Source organism: Coregonus lavaretus, assembly GCF_964263955.1.
Source record: "Coregonus lavaretus genome assembly, chromosome: 19".
NCBI classification, from domain to species: Eukaryota; Metazoa; Chordata; class Actinopteri; order Salmoniformes; family Salmonidae; genus Coregonus; species Coregonus lavaretus.
Genome location: NC_140006.1, coordinates 15,037,796 through 15,062,184, shown reverse-complemented (window position 1 = coordinate 15,062,184; position 24,389 = coordinate 15,037,796). Strand labels below are relative to the sequence as shown.

General features: G+C 41.5%; 1 protein-coding gene across 1 annotated transcript in view; it reads right to left on the bottom strand.

Annotated features, from left to right (window-relative positions):
- Nucleotides 1-24,389, bottom strand: part of LOC311146664 (coatomer subunit alpha-like) — a 47,783-nt gene that overhangs the window by 3,815 nt on the left and 19,579 nt on the right. The window contains exons 8-15 of the mRNA XM_084183195.1: nt 22,111-22,210; nt 19,152-19,370; nt 18,760-18,910; nt 18,528-18,594; nt 1,045-1,120; nt 826-908; nt 460-685; nt 82-220 (exon numbers count right to left, since the gene is read on the bottom strand). Coding sequence (XP_084039321.1) covers nt 82-220; nt 460-685; nt 826-908; nt 1,045-1,120; nt 18,528-18,594; nt 18,760-18,910; nt 19,152-19,370; nt 22,111-22,210 — 1,061 coding nt within the window. The remainder of the gene's footprint in view (nt 1-81; nt 221-459; nt 686-825; nt 909-1,044; nt 1,121-18,527; nt 18,595-18,759; nt 18,911-19,151; nt 19,371-22,110; nt 22,211-24,389) is intronic.

The following is a 24,389-nucleotide window of genomic DNA, read 5'->3' as shown; positions in this document are numbered from 1 at the left end:
GTGATTAGAAAAGATGGATACTGCTCTCCTCTCTCAAACTCGTCACTAGTGTTGTCTTGTGTAGTAGTGGTGCGTCTTTACCCTGAGGTGAGGGCGTATTTGATGTGGTTGGAGGTGGTGTAGATGAAGACTCCACTCTCGTCCCAGGCTCCGCTCTTCACGCGGATGTTCTCGTGGATGCTGCACAGACTCTCCAGCTTCCTGTTGCAGATCATAATGGCTGCCGGGGCAAGCAGACAAATCAGGTTTAATAACAGGTAAAGGAAGGCTAACATCTGGGGGTACTAGAGAGTGAGCGAACAGCTAGATAGGGTGTACATTTAGGATAGGTTGTTGACAACAGCTAGAGAGTGAATATGTGATAGGTTGAAATCTTGGCAGCAAAACATTACAGATTAAAAGACATAAGAGTAACACACTGATGTGGATCCAAGTGTTTAGGTTATGTTCAGTACATACCGTGTTTAGCCAGCAGGGCAACGTGGCTGGTGTCGGCGCTCCAGACGACATACTTGACCTTGGCGATCTTCACTGTGGCCAGCGAGCGTTTCTGCTGCACGTCAAAGAGAGTGACTCCGTCTGCGTCGCGGAGCAGCAGGGAGCCCGTCCCGGCGTAGAAGATCTCCTCACAGCTGGGCACCTGTACCTTCTTCACAATCTCATTCTTCAGGTTCTTGATCAGCAGCTGGAGGGAAAGGGAGAGCAGGGTTCACAATCATTATTATAGTTATCATCATATCCTCTGACCTCTTAACTGTACTGTAACCATATTTAGAATAACTACAGCCATTGGCCCAGACAATACATGTGCACACACCCACTTACAGAGTGCATGCGGTCCAGAACAGCGAACCTGTTCCTGGCGACCCAGACTGCGGTTAGACCAGAGGACCTCTTCCCCTCAGGAGCTGCAGGATGGGGAGAAAGAATTAACATGGGTTTAGTGGGTTTTCATCATCTAAAAAGCAGGATATGAAATTGGAATTCCATTCCCATTTCACAGATGCAGTCTCGTTATAAGAGAGAATAAGAGTGTAGTTTTACCATCTGGATTCTGAGAGTCGCTCTCTTTGGGAATGGAGTACAAGTCATAGGTGCTGTTCTCCAGGTTAGTTGCCCTCTGCAATAGAAGAGACACGTCATTACATTTTCAACAACTACAGAAAGTGTCTAAATTATGAGTATGTACAGTACCTTCAGAAAGTATTCACATCCCTTGACTTTTTCCACATTTTGATGTGTTACAAAGTGGGATTAAATTGATTTAATTGTCATTTTTTGGCCAACAACCTACACAAAATAATGTCAAAGTGGAAGAAAAACTAACATATCTTGATTAGATACATGTATTGACTCAACCCCCTGAGTCAATACATGTTAGAATCACCTTTGGCAGCAATTACAGCTGTGAGTCTTTCTGGGTAAGTCTCAAAGAGCTTTCCACACCTGGATTGTGAAACATTTGCTCATTTTTTACAAAATTCTTCAAGCTCTGTCAAATTGGTTGTTGATCATTGCTAGATAACCCTTTTCAGGTCTTCCCATAGATTTTTAAGCAGATTTAAGTTAGAACTGTAACTTGGTCACTGAGGAACATTCACTGTGTTCTTGGTATGCAACTCCAGTGTAGATTTGGCCTTGTGTTTTAGGTTATTGTCCTGCTGAAAGGTGAACTCATCTCTCAGTGTCTGGTGGAACGCAGACTGAAGACATTTTAGCTTTTCATTTGTAATTATTTATTTTATAAAAAAATGAATTCACTGACATTATGGGGCATTGTGTGTAGGCCAGTGACTAAACTCAATTTAATCCACTTTAAATTCAGGCTGTAACACAACAAAATGTGTAGAAGGTCAAGGGGTGTGAATACTTTCTGAAGGCACTGTATGTGCATGTACAGTCAGGTCCAAAAAGATTGACACCCTTGATAAAGATGTGCAAAAAAGACTATCAAATAAATAATACAATAGTGTGTGGCCAAAGGGCTCATCTATCACTCCAGTGTTAATACTAAATTGTAATTATTTTGCACTATGGCCTATTTATTGCCTTACCTCCATAACTTACTACATTTGCACACAATGTATATAGATTTTCTATTGTTTTATTGACTGTACGTTTTGTTTATTCCATATGTAACTCTGTGTTGTTGTTGTTTTTAAATTGCACTGCTTTGCTTTATCTTGGCCAGGTCACAGTTGTAAATGAGAACTTGTTCTCAACTGGCTTACCTGGTTAAATAAATAAAAAAATCTGACCATAGCACTGGTTCCAAGCCAAGTGGCGTTTACATTTGTTGAATGTAGGGGTAGGGCGAGGTCAACCTTTGTCCTATCATGATTATGTACCCATAAAACATTGTGCTATATGATGGTATCGCCTAGGGCTGTGGCGGTCATGTAATTGTCAGCTGGTGATTGTCAAGCAAATAACTGCCGCTCTCACGGTAATTGACCGTTAATTAACATAAACACATTTAGCATCTCCTGGCTTCCACGCATAGCCTACAAGCCACTGATGCAGACCTTTGGAACATCTAAGTTTTAAAATGTCTAATATATCCATGAAATATAGCCTACACCATCACAATAAATCCATGATTTATTTTAGACAGGTCTAAAGAAACATGATATGAAGAAATTGTAGTCTGTTTCAGAAGAACAGAATAGCATACTCGGATTTGTCCTTATGTTAGGCCCTGATCTGGCTATGCCATATGGCTGTGGGCTACACTAGTTCATTTAGCAGACAAGATTTGCTTAGAATTCCGTGGCATTATTTGATATTATTTTATAGTATGAAGAATACAATTGAACATAGCTGAATAAAATAGAAAGGATATTTTCTCCAACCGATTTGAGGGAGTGCGCACGTGGCTATTCTGTGTTGAGCGGTTAACAAAGAAACAGGTACTCCTATATGCTTAATTTAGAGTTATTTATGTAACGTTAGTTGTGATACAACTCTGATGATTTGAAAAAAGCCGCATGAAAGGCATGAGCCCTGCTTTGTATATTGTGCAGGCTGTACACACTTCATCAGTCTCTCGTTCACAATTTGAAAAGCACTTGATAATGTCTTGAATTTCCCAGTGGCATCCCCTTTGCGTGGCCGTAATGCCCCCTAAAAAAATCCATGCCTTTTGCGGCCAGTGGCCGTTGTGCCCTTGGGCTGAATATAATAATTATAATTCCCTTCTCCCGGCTGTGCGCCTAGGCACATCTCACTCACATGGCTCTCTATCACATGATCAGGTCTTTCTGACAGGCTACATGTGAAGACGGACACATCTGGGATGCAACTGCGTGCGTCCTTATCCAATACCAAGGCGCATATTGAAGATATTGGAAGGACTGTCCACATTTACTTTTCGTCAGCCAACAAGATGAGTAGGTCTAACGAACAGCAAAAGCACTAGCCTATGTCAATCTACTATCCCCATAGTACAGAAGTTGACCGATTCTATTCTGTGCGAGAAATAAATATTCCAAACAGTTTGGGACAGTTGTGGGATGCGATAGATCCCAAATTAATACAACCACTAGCATCAAAAAACCTTTAAGTAATGAGGCTGACGCAACAGATCAGAACATTTAGTTTAAAATGTTGATAAACAGGCTATTTCTTCACATTATAAGCGCAGCAATGCGCACACGGCAGTAGGTCATAAGCGCGAATGTTCCATTAGCAGGAGAACACCAGTGTCAAAAGTGACCGCAAATGCGATTATGCATGTAATGCTTTTATTATAAAGGTGCATTTTTATGGTGAAAATGATCTTCCCAAACTTGAAACACATGCACTGCCTATGTATGCCAGTTAGGCTCTACACCTGTTGTAAAGCGGATTAATGTGCTTAATTATAATAAGTTATTTGGCCACTTCAGTTGATACAAACCTGATCAAAAGATATAGGCCTATGGGCTAGAATACACGAGGTGTGCGACTGATTTGAAAAAGTCGCTAAAAAAGGCGTGCGCTGTTTCTTGGCTTAAGCTGAGCATCATTCACAAGTGATAATATATATTTCACAAGTGATAGTCTGATGGGTGACAATATTAGCCTATTGCTGATTTAATCTTGTCTTTACATATACTAAATAATATGTGTGAAATTTGTTTTGATTTAGAATGGACCATTATCATGCACCTGTCTCGAAAAAAGGGGGAAAAAATACATGCACTTAAATAGCAAATGGAGGACGCTATTCCCATGGTTCATTTTCATGCCATCCTGTTGTAAAGAGAAGCAATATGCTTAATATTGGGATATCGGGGAGTTGGGATATGCAAAATCACATTTCCTATATGTGAAATAGGCCAAATATAAGCACCCACCTAATTAGGGGTTCACAGCGAAGTTGTGAAACCTATTGTTATTCTTCAATTGTTTTTTCTTGACATGGGCAAAGAAGTCAAGCATAGATACGTAACATTTCTAATTTGGCACACAGAAATTAGAGGCCATGAGAAACTTGGTCAAAAAGAATGGTACTGATTGGACTATAGGAGGCGCTGTTGTAGGCATTCTCACTTAAACCCCTGATATCAGCCGACCCGTCTGACCAAGCATTGTATATGTAGGCGTCTTTCCTCATGCTGAACAAATTTGCCTCAAGGACACATAAGTCAGGATAGATTTTCCTCCATGTTGGAATTTTTTGAAAATATTGAAAAACGTATTCTCATGAACCATAAGTCCAAATATAATTTGGAATGTAGGCCCATGGTACATCTCTTAAATTTAGCTTTTCTCAAACTAAGTTGAGATGACTGAGTTATTAATAAATCAGGATATCAGATTTTACCTGTCCATTTATATCCCTTGAAAATCCAGTTCACAATGGCCTATCAACTTGAAACTTTTTAGGGTCATCAAAGACATTACCACGATGAATCATGTTACGTTCGGCATTAACATCTTAAAAAATAACAAAACGTAACAAATTCACTTTGTATCATTTGTTCCCATGGCTCCTTACTGTAAAACATTACAGCATCCCTGCTGCACATTTACAACAGGGATGTTGTAATGTTTTACAGTAAGGAAAATAGTACTGTAAAATATATCTGTAAAGTAAAATGACAGTATTAAACTGGCAACTCTGGTTCCAGTATAATGCTGTACATTTCCACAGAAAGGTTTACAGTGTAGTTTAAGAAAAGCCAAGGGATTGGTAAAGTGTTTGCTTAGTTATTGACAAATCATTTAAACCACAATAAATCCATTTCACAGTGGCCTATCAACTTGTCATCGCAATCATGGATGTCCCTAAGATGAACCACACTGAATTTGGTATCGATATGTAAAGAAACAAGGAAACTATTAACTCATTCTTTGCATATGTAACGCCAATGCTCAAAATCTGCAATCATCTTCTCTTCATGAACCATACATCAGATTCACTCCATATTTTGTATTTAGACTCATTACATCAGTCTTTAAAATAGTTGCTGCATTCAAATATGGCCGCACTGTACCTATAGATGCACGTTAGCACATACATAAATGCTAAAAATACTTTAAAAATATTTATCATAATGCTTTCACTGATTGCACATAAAGGAAGATAGTTCCTACATGATAGTGCTTGCTTTGTTATCCAACTGATTGTGTCCTTTCTGTCATGCTGTGAACCCCGTTCATTGCTGCTCGCAGCTATATTTATATGCAGTCAAAATTATTTTTCCCAGCTGATGAAACGAACACTACAAAAGTATGAAAAAATTTGTTCAGTTTAGTGATAGTTGCTGATTGAAAATAAACTCAGCAAAAAAAGAAACGTCCTCTCACTGTCAACTGCGTTTATTTTCAGCAAACTTAACGTGTAAACATTTGTATGAACATAAGATGTAACAACTGAGACATAAACTGAACAAGTTTCACAGACATGTGACTAACAGAAATTGAATAATGTGTCCCTGAACAAAGGGAGAGTCAAAATCAAAAGTAACAGTCAGTATCTGGTGTGGCCACCAGAAGCATTAAGTACTGCAGTGCATCTCCTCCTCATGGACTGCACCAGATTTGCCAGTTCTTGCTGTGAGATGTTACCCCACTCTTCCACCAAGGCACCTGCAAGTTCCCGGACATTTCTGGGGGGAATGGCCTTAGCCCTCACACTCCAATCCAACAGGTCCCAGACGTGCTCAATGGGATTGAGATCCGGGCTCTTCGTTGGCCATGGTAGAACACTGACATTCCTGTCTTGCAGGAAATCACGCACAGAACGAGCAGTATGGCTGGTGGCATTGTCATGCTGGAGGGTCATGTCAGGATGAGCCTGCAGGAAGGGTACCACATGAGGGAGGAGGATGTCTTCCCTGTAACGCACAGCGTTGAGATTGCCTGCAATGACAACAAGCTCAGTCGGATGATGCTGTGACACACCGCCCCAGACCATGATGGACCCTCCACCTCCAAATCAATCCCACTTCAGAGTACAGGCCTCAGTGTAACGCTCATTCCTTCGACGATAAACGCGAATCCGACCATCACCCCTGGTGAGACAAAACCGCGACTCGTCAGTGAAGACCACTTTTTGCCAGTCCTGTCTGGTCCAGCGACGGTGGGTTTGTGCCCATAGGCAACGATGTTGCCTGTGATGTCTGGTGAGGACCTGCCTTACAACAGGCCTACAAGCCCTCAGTCCAGCCTCTCTCAGCCTATTGCGGACAGTCTGAGCACTGATGGAGGGATTGTGCATTCCTGGTGTAACTCGGGCAGTTGTTGTTGCCATCCTGTACCTGTCCCGCAGGTGTGATGTTCGGATGTACCGATCCTGTGCAGGTGTTGTTACACGTGGTCTGCCACTGCGAGGACGATCAGCTGTCCATCCTGTCTCCCTGTAGCGCTGTCTTAGGCGTCTCACAGTACGGACACAGAGCAGACACTGCTAAAACAGACCTATCAATGAACATTGATTCTGGAAAATTAAAGCTCAGTTTGTCGTGGCGGCATTGCAGTACCACATACCTCTTGCAGCATTTTAGCCAAAGACTTATACTAGCTGTCTAGTCTGTTTTATAAATGTACAATAAGCATAAAACAAATATACTGAATAAAAATATAAAACGCAACATGCAACAATTTCAGAGATTTTACTGAGTTATAGTTCATATAAGGAAATCAGTCAACTGAACTAAATTCATTAGGCCCAAATAAGGATTTCACATGACTGGGAATACAGATATGCATCTGTTGGTCACAGACACAAAAAAAAAAAAAGGTAGGCGTGTGGATCAGAAAACCAGTCAGTATCTGGTGTGACCACAATTTGCCTCATGCAGCGTGACATCTTCACAGAGTTGATCAGGCTGTTTGTTGATTGTGGCCTGTGGAATGTTGTCCCACACCTCTTCAATGGCTGCGCGAAATTGCTGGATATTGGCCGGGAACTGGAATATGCTGTCGTACACGTCGATCCAGAGCATCCTAAACATGCTCAATGGGTGACATATCTGGTGAGTATGCAGGCCATGGAAGAACTAGGACATTTTCAGCTTCCAGGAATTGTGTACAGATCCTGGCTTTGAATTATCATGCTGAAACATGAGATAGCGGCGGATGAATGGCACGACAATGGGCCTCAGGATCTCGACACGGTATCTCTGTGCATTCAAATTGCCATCGATAAAATGCAATTGTGTTCGTTATCCGTCGCTTATGCCTGCCCATACCATTACCCCACCGCCACCATGGGGCACTCTATTCACAACGTTTACATCAGCAAACTGCTCGCCCACACGACGCCATACACGTGGTCTGCGGTTTTGAGGCCGGTTGGATGTACTGACAAATTCTCTAAAACGACATTGGAGGCAGTTTACGGTAGAGAAATTCTCTGGCAACAGCTCTGGTGGACATTCCTGCAGTCAGCATGCCAATTGCACGCTCCCTAAAAACTTGACACATCTGTGGCATTGTGTTTGGTGACAAAACTGCACATTTTAGAGTGGCCTTTTACTGTCCCCAGCACAAGGTGCACCTGTGTAATGATCATGCTGTTTAATCAGCTTCTTGATATGCCACACCTGTCAGGTGGATGGATTATCTTGGCAAATGAGAAATGCTCACTAACAGGGGTATAAACAAATAAGCACACAATTTTAGAGAAATATGCTTTTTGTGCGTATGGAAAAATCCTGGGATCTTTTATTTTATATCTCATGAAACATGGGACCAACACTTTACGTGTTGTGTTTATATTCTGTTCAGTGTATAGAAGGAATTGTCAACTCGCTCCCATTCTGTGAAATAAGGTAGGCCAATTGATTTCAACATCTGAACAAAGTGGACAGGTTAGCATGCTGTTCAAACAGTTGGAAACAGACAGAAGGGTGTGTTCAAAATTCAACTGTTCTGCTTTGTTCGCTAGCAAATAGATCCAAATTGGCTAAACTTGAAATATAAAGATTAGCTGACAACTCACTTGTGCTTGAGAGATTGTTTATGAGACCTGTGTTAATTTTCTATAATGCTTACTACAAGAAGTTAGTTATTATTAGTGAATGTGCATTATGCATGGTTCTGGTTAAATTTGTAACAAAGAAAATCAAGATATATATTGTGAATCTCCCATTAGTTTGAAGAAAATGTAGATATGATTTTTAGGCCATATCGCCCCCAGCCCTATAAGGCTTGCTGCTCCGTTTTGCACCAGCTGCAGCTTTGCTAGGTCTTTCTTTGCTGCACTTGACCATTTTACAGGACAGTAATCAAGATGGGACAAGACCAGAGCCTGAACAACTAGTATAGTTGATGTGTCAAAAACGCAGAACATATATTTTATAACAGACATACCGCTCCCCATCTTCACAACAACTTTACCAATTTGACTTGACCATGACAATTGACCATCCAATGTTATACCTAGGAGTTTAGCTTCCTGAACTTGTTCAATGGTCACACCCTTTATACACAATTCCAGTTGAGGTTTAGGTCTTAGAGAAGGTTTTGAACCAAATACAATTATTTTAGTTTTGGATGTATTTAAGATCAGTTTATCATTAGTCACCCATTCTGATACTGACTAACTCCTTATTTATAATTTCAGTGACCTCACTGGCCTTGGGTGCTGACATTTAGAGTGTGGAATCATCCACATACATAGTAATTCTAGCTTTGTGTAAGACCAGTGGCAAAAAATGTGTAAAAATAGAGAAGAGTAACAGCCCAAGGCAACTGCACTGAGGGATACCGCACTGTGGATATCTGATGTTAGAGAAGTTTCCATTGAAGAAGACTCTGGGTTCTATAACATCAAAGGCTGTACTGGAATCTAACAATACAGCTCCAACTATCACTGTATTACCCATTTCTTTTAACCAAATCATCTTAGATCGGAGCCAGTGCAATAAAAGTTGAGTGCCCTCTATATGCATGCTGAAAGTCAGTAGTTAACTTGTTCTCTGAAAAATTGCATTGTATTTGGTCAAACAATTATTTCCATTAGTTTTCTAAGAGCAGGCAGCAAACTGACTGGGTGGCTGTTAGAGCCACCCAAGGGTGCATTACTATTTTTAGGCAGTGGAATTACTTTAGCTTCCTTCCACGCCTGTGGACACACACTCCTTTAGGGTTTGGTTAAAGATAGGGGTGGCAATACAGTCTGCTACCATTCTCAACAGTTTCCCACCAAGGATGTCTATACCTGGTGGCTTATTACTGATGGATAACAGTTTTTCCACCTCTCCCACACTAACTTGACCCAATTCAAAACAGCAATCCTTATTTTTCATTGTTAGATCTTTTATACAAAAATATGATGGTTCACTGTTCAATGTTGTCATTTCCATCCGAGTTTTTCCACTTTATTAGTGAAATAGTCATTGAAATTATTGGCAATATCGAAAGGTTTTGTTAAAAATGACCCATCAACCTCAATGATCGATGGAGATTAATTGGGTTTTCTGCCCATGATATCATTTAAGGCACTCCAGTCTTTTCCCATTGTGTCTTAGGTCATTTACCTTGGTTTGGTAATATAGTTTCTTCTTTTTGTAAAAGTTTAACATAATTTCCCAATTTTCAGTATGTCAACGAATCAGCTGAGCAGCCTTAACAGGTGCATGCTGCTTGTCAACAATTGGTATGAATCATTTTACAAATACTTCCAGTGCTGCATCTGGATTCACTTCCTCATACACAGACCAACATAATTTTTTGACATCTTCAACAAAAGAGTCCTGAGAAAACATTTTGTATGATCTCATATAAATTACTTTAGGCCCAACCTTTGGCACTTTGGTTTTCCTTGCTATTGCCACAATGTATTGGTCACTACAGCCAATGGGAACAGATATTGCTTTGGCGCAAAGCTCTGCAGAAATAGTGAAGATATGACAATACAAGTGGATGTCACGGATCCAACACTATTGGTATGCACTCTAGTTGTTACCGTTAGACGGTTCCTCTTCAGAGGACAGCTAGTTGCTAACCAGTCAATGTTTAGGTCACCCAGAAAATAGACCTCTTATCATCACACACTATCAAGCATTGCACACATTATCCAAATACTGACTGTTAATACCTGGTGGCCTATAGCAGCACCCCAAAAGAAGAGGCTTTAGATGAGGCAGGTGAACTTGTAACCACAACACTTCAACAACATTTGACATGAGATCCTCTAAGATTTACAGGAATATGGCAACACTTCCCCCATAGGCATGCTTTTCTGTAGATGTTATATCCTTGTATTGCTACAGCTGTATCAAAGGAATTATCTAAGTGAATTTCAGAGATGGCCAGTATATATGAATGTTATCCGATGTTAGCAAGTTATTGATTTAATTAACCTTATTTGGTTCCAGTTGCGACCCGTCATTCAGGGCAGGTGTGGGTTTTTTTGTGTGCCTGTTTTGCCATGTTATTTTGGCATAAATACATGTCACATAACAGTTTGCAAACAATCCACAAATAAATAATCATCACTGAGTTAATAAAGCCGCATACAAACTTGGTCTCTTTTTTGCTTTCTTGAGTAAGGCAGCTTCAAAATGCAGGTGTTTCAGCCTAGCTCGGTGCTTTCTGTGGTGGTGGGGTAGCCAGCTGAAAAATACGGAGCGTAGGGGTTGGTAATGTTCTCTAGTCGCGCCGTGATTGGCTCAGTGTTCTGTCACCCACAGGGCCACTACGTCACCGCAAAATCTAAGGGTAGAGCTAGAAAATTCAAGACCCTTGGGTGCGGTCATAGTTACATTAGAAGTGCCCATCAAAGAAGGCTCAAGGTCATACTGAAGAGAAATTATAGTTAAAACGTATTGGTGCTCATCGGCCATAGGACACAACAAGATGGAAATCGCAAATTCAACAATGAGTGGTTTGGAAGGAACCAGTGGCTAACTGCAAGCATTGTAAAGCAATTACTAGCCTGCTATTCAGTGGAGTGGGTGTGTGGTCCCAAGTCTGGGTTTAAGGGTCTCTTTTCCAAGCTTAAGGATAAACATTCAACATTGGCCATGCTGTCAATCAAGCATGACTTCTGCCGCGCTCAAAACAACTGGAAACTCTTAAATTTGACTACAGTGTGTTCAAGACAACTTGGAACTCGGAAACAAACGAGCTCCAACTGGGAAAATACATTTTGAACAGTCCTCCAACTCGGAATTGCAAGTCGGAACTCGGGCCTCTTTCTAGAGCTCCGACCTGAAGATCACTGACATCATCATAATTCAACCTTGTTTTTTTTCAGAGTCCCAGTTGTCTTTATAGCACCATAAATACAGAGAATGCAGACACGAAGGACCGTCGCGCCACCTTCCTGTTCAAGTGAGCACATCACAACAAGATGAGTCCAAAAATGTATTGTATGCTGCTGCTAAATTATGTAATATGCCAGGGAGATATAATTACTTGTATGTTGTGTAGTACGCTGTTAGCTGTTGGTGGTGCACATGTAGCCTTATAGCCTGTTATAGAGAAATGTCATAATTGAACATTGTAAGAGCGGTCATTGTCTGCTTATATGCCCCCTTTATTTATCCTACGGTTCCGACTTCGAGAATACTGTAAGAACGGCCCATGTTCTGAATTCTGTCGCTGTACATTTCAAAAGTGCTGAACAAATAGTTATATTGACTAGGTCCATCCTAGCTTGCTCAAATTATGGATTGCCTTTTATCCACTTATGCCATAGTTTGTACATTTCAATTGTCAGTAGAAACCACATTTGTTTAAGCAAGTCAGCCATATCAGCTATGTTTTTTTTTTAAGTCAGTAAAATTAGGCTGAATGAACTGTTTCGCTGCCAGACAAGGCTCCGCTGATAGCCAGGTGTAGCAGTGGTAAGGTGTTGGGACTCTGCTGTTGGGACAGCTTTACGTCGGCCCTAACAGTTTGTGGGAAGCGTTTGTCACCGTTATAGTGCAATTAATGTATTGTTTACCGTTGTGTTGTGTAGTGGCTTTGCTAGCATGCATATGATTATAAAAATAAATAAAAAATCCACACCAAGATTTACATGCTAAAATCGCCACTGTTTGGTTCCCAGAGTAGCCCTCTACATAATCATCACCAAACTCTTCATCAACCATCTCCCTGACCACCTTCCTCTGATCAAGCCATGAACTGTCCTTCTCCATCTTTGGAGGATGCATACACTCAAAGACTTGGCCTCTATTGGTTCACCTAACTATAGTTAGTCTACTCATGGTGATGTATTGTTTGTTTTTTGCTTTTGAAGTGCTTTGAGAAAGTTATGAAAAGCACTATAGACATTTAATAAGTTATTATTAATTATTTATTCTAAGGCTACATTTATTAATATGGGCTATTCTTAGCTTATCGGAGACACGGTAGACATAATATGGATAAAAATAATAATAAGTGAACTAAAAACATTGTTTAGCTAATGTGTGTATATGTGATGTTGGGCTGAAGCTACTGGCCCGGAAGCTAGGAGATCTATAGACGGGTTGGTTGTTTAGCAACAAAACAGACTCGTGCGCAACTATAGGGCAAAACAGACGGGGTTGGCTTATATTGTTAATAACATGTCAACTATATTTCGTCTCCAATGTTTATTGAAAACATAAATAAAATTGCATAATGAGCACTTCTCTCAAATACAATTGCATAATGAGCACTTCTCTCAAATACATCGTTACAGTTAGCTAGCTAGCGAATTTTAGCCATATTAGCATAGACGTGACATCAGTCAAAACACCTCATAACAAGACATGGTATCAAGAACAAGATCAAACGAGCTGACGCAAGCCACTTACGATTCACCACATGGCAATTTTCCATTGTTGCTAGCTGTCTGGCCATCCAGAACCATAACACACGGCCTTCTGCCCCTTTGAAGCGCGCACATCGATTGTGACGTTGTCAGCTAACAAGTCTATTACAGTAAGGTACCTAATTGTTACCCAGGAATGATTTGATATTTTAAAAAAGGATGCATTGGGCCTTTAAATAGTATTCCTTGAGCAAAGTGTGAGCTTAGTTAGTGTTTGCCTCGCGGCTAATAGTCTAGCTAGTTAGCACCGCTAGCTGGAGAAAAGCGTGTGCTTCCCATGTCTCTCGACCGTTAAGCTGTGAAGCTAGGGCGGTCAGTCTGGTCAACACGGCACGGGTGAACGTGGGTTGAGCTAAATGCAAGAGGCGAGCTAGCAATTCTACCCTTCCCGGTGGAAAAGCTAGTTTGGGTTAGCTAAGACTTAAGGCAAGAGACTAGCCCTTTGTAGTGTCGATAGCTAGCTTTCCAGCTAGCTAGACAATAGAAGGGATATATATTACGGTGTTGCAGGTAGTAATGCTGGTATGGTTAGCTTGCCTTACAGCGAGCAAGACAGGTTAGCTTAAGCCTAGTGGCGAAAGCTAGTCCATTGTTAGCGTGGTTAGCTAGCCAGGTTAGCCAAAGCCTTGCGGCGAGGGCTAACCAAGTCTCGATAGCTAGCTGTGTGATGCTAGCTACAATGGAGATGGACAAGGAGAAAATGTATTCTACTCTAAGCAAAACTTTCCTGTCGGTCAGTACTCAACACTATTATCAGGAGCTGAGGTTCTACGTTCGGCAGCATTAACATCTCGGTTCGCATGAAAACAGTTTAGTAAGAAGACAGGAATCTAGTCATGCTGAGGAGAGGTTCTTGTGAATGCAGTCACTTCCGCAAGGAAAAGCGGCGAGAATGACCAGCTGGCGGGCAAGTGGCGCTCTTGGAGAGGGGCTCACCTGAATCGCTCCTCGACCTGTCTGTCTCTAACAGACGTTGTGTGATTGGATACTTTGAGCTTGTGACCTGCCTTAAGGCATATCCCATAAGTGACACATTGAAACGAGTATTAGAACCCCAAGCACACATCAAAATCCACAAAGAAATGGTTAATTGATCACAAAATCAACATTTTGTAGTAGACATCTCACTCTCCAGACTTTAACCCCATTGAAAACCTGTGGTTTGAATTGAAGAGGGCAGTCCATAAGCCAATGTTGTGTTCGATTCAAGACCAAGACTGGAGCAAATCGAGTCGGAGTCAAGACCGGAGTTCAAAATGTCCAGTACTTCTGTGTTCATATTTCAGAACATATAGATTATTTAGACATTCAGAATAGTGAAAAAAATGCATGCTGAGGGAAAATAGAGCCACTCATTTACTAACCCAAACAGTGGGGAACAATGGGCCTTATATGCCTTCAGAGAAGGGCTAAGGATTTATAAAATAATGATAATATTATAATATTTTCAATTACGTTCTGATTGAATCTCTTCAGTTTTTGTTGGAAAGGAAAGGTTTAACACTGAAGAGAAAAAAGATCCAATCAGGATTTTTCTTTGCTGTCTCTGGGGAGATAAATCTAGCTAGCTAAGTCAGCCACTGGCTAGGCCATCAGAAGCTAGATAAAGGCGTCTGCCATTCAACTGTATTAGTGGAACATTTTAGAGTGACAGTGAAATCAACCAATCACATTTTGACTTAATGAGTGGGACCATAATCTTTGCTGTTGTTGTATTTTCTCCCCAATTTCGATCTTGTCTCATCGCTGCAACTCCCCAACGGGCTCGGGAGGCGAAGGTCGAGTCATGCATCCTCCGAAACATGACCCGCTAAACAGCAATTTTTTAACACCCGCCACTTAATACAGAAGCCAGCCGCACCAATGTGTCGGAGGAAACCCCGTTCAACTGACGACCGAGGTCAGCCTGCAGGTGCCCGGCCCGCCACAAGGAGTCGCTAGAGCATGATGAGCCAAGTAAAGCCCCCCCGGCCAAACCCTCCCCTAAGACGGACGACGCTGGGCCAATTGTGCGCCGCCCTATGGGACTCCCAATCATGGCCGATTGTGATACAGCCCGGGATCGAACCCGGGTCTGTAGTGAGGCCTTTAGCACTGCGATGCAGTGCCTTAGACCGCTGCGCCACTCGGGATGCCCTGAGTGGGACCGTTTATACAAAAACGTATGAAAACTTGAAGGCCAACAGGTCACTGTGCAATAGCGAGCAGTAGTTTTCCCTTGTCGGCTAGTTTGCATCGGCTGCAGCAGGTGTTATCAAAGAGGATGTTGTTGCTAATTTGTTACATTCTCCTTTTCAAGAATAACTTTCAACAAGAAGTTACGTTTCAAATTATCATCATCTGGTGAGTGCAACTGTGTTTATTGCAGCGCGCTTGCTGTTAGCCATCTCTTTGAAAATAACTTGTGAAAAATTGTTGCATTTAAAGTGGAACAGACAACATTTTAGCAACATGAAATCTTATTAAAATCTGTTCATATACACACCCAGGAAGAATTACACTTTTTTTTAAACTTTCTGACAAGCGACCACGTGGTCATTTTCAAGTTTTCATATATTCTAAGAATGTTTGGGATTTACGTATACTAAAGGCAGAGTGGGAAAGCGGCCATGCGTTCGGACAATAGACACTGCAGTAAATAAAACATCATAAAAACATCTGTCTTGTCCAGGACCATTTGCCACACAGGCCTGCAATCATTCACTTTGAACTGTACTGTGCGTTTACAGGCAGTTGTAACAGCGCAATCATTAGAATGCATTCGCCAAAAGCCACAAAATACACCTGAATGGATTTCTGCAAATACGTAAACACCACGAGAGTCCTCTTACATTTGGGAACTTTAGAGTCCTATTGCAAAGGTAGGCTCGCTCTCCCTCAGTTCCGCACATCAACAACAACACGATCAACAACTAATGCTAGCCAGTGCAAGATGAGATAAAATATAATAAAGGAACATCAGATAAACCCTCTCAAACCTTTTCAGCTAGTTGGTCGTCAAAATTGCACTGATAAACTATGGGGAATTGTACCCTCCTCGTCCTTCTGCAGCTTGCCTGCCAATGCATACTTGTCCCAACCAAGCACCCAAGCTAACTGGCTAATGTTGGCTAGCTTGCTAGCTAGCTACTTCCAGACACAAATGAGAAAATATTTCACTCTGACCATTTTACTTGCCATAGCAGAGCTGGTCAGGCTGTTTACATGTTATCTAACTATTACTTTCTTTGCCTACGTTTACTGACACTGGTCATATTCAGCAGGTGTTGCCCTTTCGTAAATTCATCAGTTGTTCTGCGCTCTAGCACACTCAGACGAGCGTGCTCTGAAATCGGAGTAGGATAGCCAGAGTAAATTTGCGAACGCAGGAGATATGCTAACTGTATAACAGTCGTTCAAGTTCTTGCTAACTAACCAAATGACACCTGCATCTCTAGCTGTGAATAGCCACCAAAAAACGATATGAGGGGAAAAAGTTAGGCACTCACCCACTCCTCCATGGCATGACATCCTCCTAGCCGCTAGCTAGCTATCTAGCTAACGTTAGACTCAGTGTTTTTAGCTTGCTACATAAATAGATACACTAGCCTATTAGCCACATTATGACTGACTTGTGATGATTGCTCTTGCTAGTTTGATTGTCTTGACATTCCCAGCCTTATTTACATTTCTCAGTCTTTGTCCAGAATATTGAGTCATTGAAATTGAAACGGTGCATCCCGAATGGAGGCAGCAAACAATGTACCAGGCCAGCTGTGATTTACAACCTGATAGCAATATTATTTTGACAATAAAGAAATGTATTGGTGAATTATATTAATCACGCATTGAACTGCATCCATCTATTCTGCCAACAATGCCTTAGTGTACGTCATGGAACATTGAGTCAAATATAACCTATTTTTAAAACCTCTTATAAAGTTGGTTTTGTAGCTTAAACTGGGAATTTGATATTTTTGACTGATATTATGATTGTCTGTTTCATATCTGCAAAGTAGTTAAAATGCTGTCAGTTCCACTGTAAACTTTAGAACACTGATTACTTTGTGTGCTAAACGTGAAATGTTTTTTGCAATGTGAAGTAATTTCTATTGGGAAATGCTTAATATTGTGTTTTTGTATTCTTATGATTGGGACCTACAGGCTTATTATGTCCAAGTTTATGGACTGCTTATCCTTTAATATCATGCTGTGTGTGACTGCGGTCTTTCAAAATCGGTCCTATGCAGTGGTGTCTGGAGAAGTGGGTATACTCTAATTTTGCCCAAAAGTTCCCAAACGGCCCGCCCAGCGAAGGAAAGGCACCCTGTGTGAAAACTCATATGTTTTCCTATGTTTTTTTAAATGAGTTTTCCAATAGATTTTTCAGATTTCCACTCTCAAAAATCACTTTAAAAAATAAATAAAAATAAGTGATGTCTAAGTCCACAACAATGCTTAAACGACATCAATCTGATTGGGTGGGCCTGCCAGGGCCTGGCTCCCCAGTGGGTGGGCCTTAGTCCACCCAGGCCTATCCATGTCTACGCCCCTGATGCAAACAGGCATAATGACAATTGCGCATCAGAAATCAACACTTCGGACTAACACTTTTTCAATACCTGGTTTGCATACCCATTGTTGCCTTAGTTAGCATTTACTGGTAGAATAAAGTTGAAATGTCTTTCCTACCCTACCGGCTACCAATGTCATTCTTCTGTATGCTGCTCAATGCCAAAACCAGCTGAGAGCCGCACACTCTTGCTGCATGCAGATGACATTCCCCTGAAACTAGGCTATGTGTGCGGCGCGCATGTGAGTATATTTCACGTGCTTTGTGATTGTGTAGGCTACTTTGTGCATGATTTTTCTATTGTACTACATAATTGATAAGTCGTGGTCTTGAGACCGGGCTCGAGTACTACATACAACACTGCCTTAAGCACAGACGAAGGATATCAAGGATCTGGAAAGGTTCTGCATGGAGGAATGGTCTAAGATCAGCTCCCAATGTGTTCTCCAATCCCATAAAACATTTTAGAAAAAGGCTCAGTGTCGTTATCCTCGCAATGGTGAGGTAATGAAAACAAAGTTACCAATAATACAAATAATAAAAAAAGACTTGTTAAACAAAATCTCTCTGAGCAATTGTATTAGTATAAAATATATATCATTTCCCAATTTTCTAAGTACACAATATAGCTCAGTATGTATTATTTATTTAATAGTATTTTTTGCTCATCTTAATCAAGGATGCCAATCCTTAAACTATTATGTGAATGCACTTTTTTTTAAGAGCGAGACTCACAGTGCAGAGCAGGACAGCATTCTCTGCGGGGTTGTAAGACATGCTGAACACTGGGAACTTTGACCCACTAGTAGAAAAACAGAACAGTGGTTAGAATTCACATAATGACAAAACCAGCTGACCTCTCACATTCTTTTAGAAACTCGCAAGCAGTCAGTCTCATCCTTCAGAATTCAGTTAAAGGACAATACAGACTTTGCAGTATTATATGAGCATGCATACACACACACACCTGCGCAGCTGCATGACGGCAGTGTCCTTGCTGCTGTTGAAGTCGAGCTGTCGCAGGAAGCGATCCTTGACATAGTAGAGCATGTTGCCGTACACGGCATAGGCCGGACGCTCACGCTCCAGCTTAAACACCAGCATACCACTGTCATGACCTGGGAGGACAAACAGCCTGGTTACCCACTCCACTTAATAACACGTCTTCAACAACACACGGTCAGTGAAAGAGTGAAATTAAGTGCAGCAATAGTCAGTATGTGTGCCCATCTGCATTTGAGGTGGGTCAAGAGTCAAGACGACCACCTCCATCCGCCTTCCAATGTAATCTACTTTGAGCACAATAAAAAGCTCCATATCAATTCAATTCATTGTTATCATTATACGTTAGTCACTTACCGGCAGCAAATAGGTTTAGGTTGGGGTGAGCCCCCAGCACCCAGAAGCGGTCGTGGTCCCTGCGGAAGGTCTGGACGCCAGTCCTCTTGGACATGTCCCACACACGGATGCTCTTGTCCTCAGAGTTGGAAAGGATGAGCTCCTGGCGGGGGTGGAAGACAGCACAGGACACGTTGTTGTAGTGGCCCCTGCAGGTGTCCAGCTCCCACGCCTTGGACTCTGGAGAGGTGGGATTAAGTAAGACAATCAAGTTATAAATCCCTTGAAAAAGACATGGCTAGGATCTAGGGAAAAAATTTTATCAGCAAACAAGCATGTTATTTAAAATAGCACTGCAAGTTGATTTTAAGGCCCAGTGCAGTCAAAAAAGTGATTGTCCTGTGTTTTATATACAGTGCCTTCGGAAAGTATTCAGACCATTTTACTTTTCCACATTTTGTTAGGTTACAGCCTTATTCTAAAATGTATTAAATTGTTTTTTTTCCTCAATCTAAACACAATACCCTATAATGACAAAGCAAAAACAGTTTTTTAGAAAATGTTGCTAAATTTAATTTAAAAAAAAGGAAATGCCACATTTACCGAACTATTCAGACCCTTTTACTCAGTACTTTGTTGAAGCACCTTTGGCAGCGATTCCAGCCTCGAGTCTTCTTGGGTATGATGCTACAAGCTTGGCACACCTGTATTTGGGGAGTTTCTCCCATTCTTCTCTGCAGATCCTCTCAAGCTCTGTCAGGTTGGATGGGGAGCATTACTACACAGCTATTTTCAGGTCTCTCCAGAGATGTTCGATCGGGTTCAAGTCCGGCCTCTGGCTGGGCCACTCAAGGACATTCAGAGACCTGTCCCGAAGCCACTCCTGCGTTGTCTTGGCTGTGTGCTTAGGGTCGTTGTCCTGTTGAAAGGTGAAACTTTGCCCCAGTCTGAGGATATGAGCGCTCTGGAGTAGGTTTTCATCAATGATCTCTGTGCTTTACTCCGTTCATCTTTGCCTCGATCCTGACTAGTCTCCCAGTCCATGCCGCTGAAGAACATCCCCACAGTATGATGCTGCCACCACCACCATGCTTCACCTTAGGGATGGTGCCAGGTTTCCTCCAGACGTGACGCTTGGCATTCAGGCCAAAGAGTTCAATCTTGGTTTCATCAGTCCAGAGAATCTTCTCATGGTCTGAGAGTCTTCAGGTGCCTTTTGGCAAACTCCAAGCGGGCTGTCATGTGCCTTTTACTGAGGAGTGACTTCCCTCTGGCCACTCTACCATAAAGGCCTGAATGGTTGAGTGCTGCAACGATGGTTGTCCTTCTGGAAGGTTTCACCCATCTCCACAGAAGAACTTTGGAGCTCTGGCAGAGTGACCATTGGGTTCTTGGTCACCTCCCTGACCAAGGCTCTTCTCTTCTTTTGCTCTGACATGCACTGTCAACTGTGGGACCTTATATAGATAGGTGTGTGCGTATCCAAATCATGTCCAATCAATTTAATTTACCACAGGTGGACTTCAATTAAGTTGTTGAAACATCAAGGATGAGCAACGGAAACAGGATGCATTTGAGCTCAATTTCGAGTCTCATAGCAAAGGGTCTGAATAGTTACGTAAATAAGGTAAGTGTTTATTTTTTATAAAATTGCAAAAATGTCTACAAACCTGTTTTCGCTTTGTCATTATAGGGTATTGTGTGTAGATTGAGGGGAAAAAATAATTGTATCCATTTCAGGCTGTAACGTAACAAAATGTGGAAAAGGTCAAGGGGAAGACTTTCTGAATGAACTATAAAAACGGCTGCATTGGACCTGTACAGTGTCTTCAAAAAGTATTCACACCCCTTCACTTTTTCCACATTGTTGTGTTACAAGGTGCGATTAAAATGGACTTGTCATTTTTTTGTCAACGATCTACTCTAAATATTCTGTTGAACTGGAAGAAACATCTTAACATATAAAAAAAAAAATGAATATCTTTATTAGATAACTACTCAACCCCTTAGTCAATACGTTAGAATCACCTTTGGCAGCGATTACAGCTGTGAGTCTTTCTTCAAGCTCTGTCAAGTTGGTTGTTGATCATTGCTACACAGCCATTTTCAAGTCTTGCCATAGATGTTCAAGCCGGTTTACTGTAACTAGGCCAGTCAGGAACATTCAATGTCGCATTGGTATGCCACTCTAGTGTATATTTGGCCTTCTCTTTTAGGTTATTGTTCTGCTGAAAGGTGAATGTCTCTCAGTGTCTGTTGGAAAACAGACAACCAGGTTTTCCTCTAGGATTCTGCCTGTGCTTCGCTCTATTACGTTTCTTTTTATCCTAAAAAACTCCCTAGTCTTTGCTCATGACAACCATACCCATAACATGATGCAGCCACCACCTATTAGAATAACTACAAAGTTGTTGATCCATCCTGAGTTTTCTCCTATCACAGACATAAAACTCTGTAGATGTTTTAAAGTCACCATTGGCCTCATGGTGAAATCCCTGGTGAAATGTCCTTCCTCTCCGGCAACTGAGTTAGGACGCCTTTATCTTTGTAGTGACGTGGTGTATTAATACACCATCCAAAGTGTAATTAATAACTCCCCCATGCTCAAAGGGTTATTCAATGTCTGCTTTATTTTGTTTTACCCATCTACCAATAGGTGCCCTTCTTTGCGAGGCATTGGAAAACCTCCCTGGTTTTTGTAGTTGAATCTGTGTTTGAAATTCACTACTCGACTGAAGGACCTTACAAATAATTGTATGTGTGGGGTACAGAGATGGGGTAGTCATTCAAAAATCATGTTAAACACTATTGTCGCACACAAAGTGGGGTATTGTGTGTAGGCCAGTGACACAAAATCTCAATTCAATGAATTTTAAATTCAGGCTGTAACAACAAAATGTGAAAAAAGTCAAGGGGTGTGAATACTTTCTGAAGGTACTGTACATAGGACACAATACATCATCCAGTTACACACGCTCACCGTTCATCCTCCAGATCTTGACCTGCCGGTCGTCGGCCCCTGAGACGATGAGGGGCATGCTGGGATGGAAGGCGGCCCAGTTGACCCCACGGTCGTGACCCTACAGGGAGAGAGGAAAACTCACATGGCTCAGAGCTTTTCTTGGTCAGTACAAACTCCAGGGCCTACCAATAAAAATGTATATTCATTTCAGTGATCTGCTCAGTGCTCACACCACTCTGCTTCTCCAAAGACGGGCATATAGGATATTTGCATATAGAAAATGTGGATGCACACCAACTACTTTCAGTGTTTCACCTATATTCATTTAGCAGCAGCGGGCCACCCTTGCTACATCGTTGTCGCCACTACAAAAATATATGATACATATACACACACATATAGATATATATTTTACACACACACACACATATATATATATATATATATATATATATATATATATACACACACACACATACACACAGTTGAAGTCGGAAGTTTACATACACTTAGGTTGGAGTTATTAAAATTCATTTTTCAACCACTCCACAAATGTCTTATTAACAAACTGTAGTTTTGGCAAGTCGGTTAGGACATCTACTTTGTGCATGACAAAAGTAATTTTTCCAACAATTGTTTACAGACAGATTATTTCACTTATAATTTACTGTATCACAATTCCAGTGGGTCAGAAGTTTACATACACTAAGTTGACTGCCTTTAAACAGCTTGGAAAATTCCTGAAAATGTCGTCATGGCTTTAGAAGCTTCTGATAGGCTAATTGACATCATTTGAGTCAATTGGAGGTGTACCTACATTTACATTACAGTCATTTAGCAGACGCTCTTATCATACTTTATTTTTATTTTTTCATACTGGCCCCCCGTGGGAAACGAACCCACATCCCTGCCGGCCAAACCCTCCCCTACCCTGGACGACGCTAGACTAATTGTGCACCGCTCATGGGTCTCCCGGTTGCGGCCGGCTGCGACAGAGCCTGGACTCGAACCAGGATCTCTAGTGGCACAGCTAGCACTGCGATGCAGTGCCTTAGATTACTGCGCCACTCGGGAGTCATTACCTGTGGATGTATTTCAAGGCCTACCTTCAAACTCAGTGCCTCTTTGCTTGACATCATGGGAAAATCTAAAGAAATCAGCCAAGACCTCAGAATTTTTTTTTTGTAGACCTCCACAAGTCTGGGTCATCCTTGGGAGCAATTTCCAAACGCCTGAAGGTACCACGTTCATCTGTACAAACAATAGTATGCAAGTATAAACACCATGGGACCACGCAGCAGTCATACCGCTCAGGAAGGAGACGCGTGCTGTCTCCTAGAGATGAATGTACTTTAGTACGAAAAGTGCAAATCAATCCCAGAACAACAGCAAAGGACCTTGTGAAGATGCTGGAGGAAACAGGTACAAAAGTATCTATATCCACAGTAAAATGAGTCCTATATCGACATAACCTGAAAGGCCGCTCAGCAAGGAAGAAGCCACTGCTCCAACACCGCCATAAAAAAAGCCAGACTACGGTTTGCAACTGCACATGGGGATAAAGATCATACTTTTTGGAGAAATGTCCTCTGGTCTGATGAAACAAAAATAGAACTGTTTGGTCATAATGACCATCATTATGTTTGGAGGAAAAAGGGGGTGACTTGCAAGCCGAAGAACACCATCCCAACCGTGAAGCATGGGGGTGGCAGCATCATGCTGTGGGGGTGCTTTGCTGCAGGAGGGACTGGTGAACTTCACAAAATAGTTGGCATCATGAGGAAGGAAAATGATGTGGATATATTGAAGCAACATCTCAAGACATCAGTCAAGAAGTTAAAGCTTGGTCACAAATGGGTCTTCCAAATGGACAATGACCCCAAGGGCAAAATGGCTTAAGGACAACAAAGTCAAGGTATTGCAGTGTCCATCACAAAGCCCTGACCTCAATCCTATAGAAAATGTGTGGGCAGAACTGAAAAAGCGTGTGCGAGCATGGAGGCCTACAAACCTGACTCAGTTACACCAGCTCTGTCAGGAGGAATGGGCCAAAATTCACCCAACTTATTGTGGAAGGCTACCTGAAACGTTTGACCCAAGTTAAACAATTTAAAGGCAATGCTACCAAATACTAATTGAGTGTATGTAAACTTCTGACCCACTGGGAATGTGATGAAATAAATAAAAGCTTAAATAAATAATTATCTCTACAATTATTCTGACATTTCACATTCTTAAAATAAAGTGGTGATCCTAACTGACCTAAGACAGGGAATTTTTACTAAGATTAAATGTCA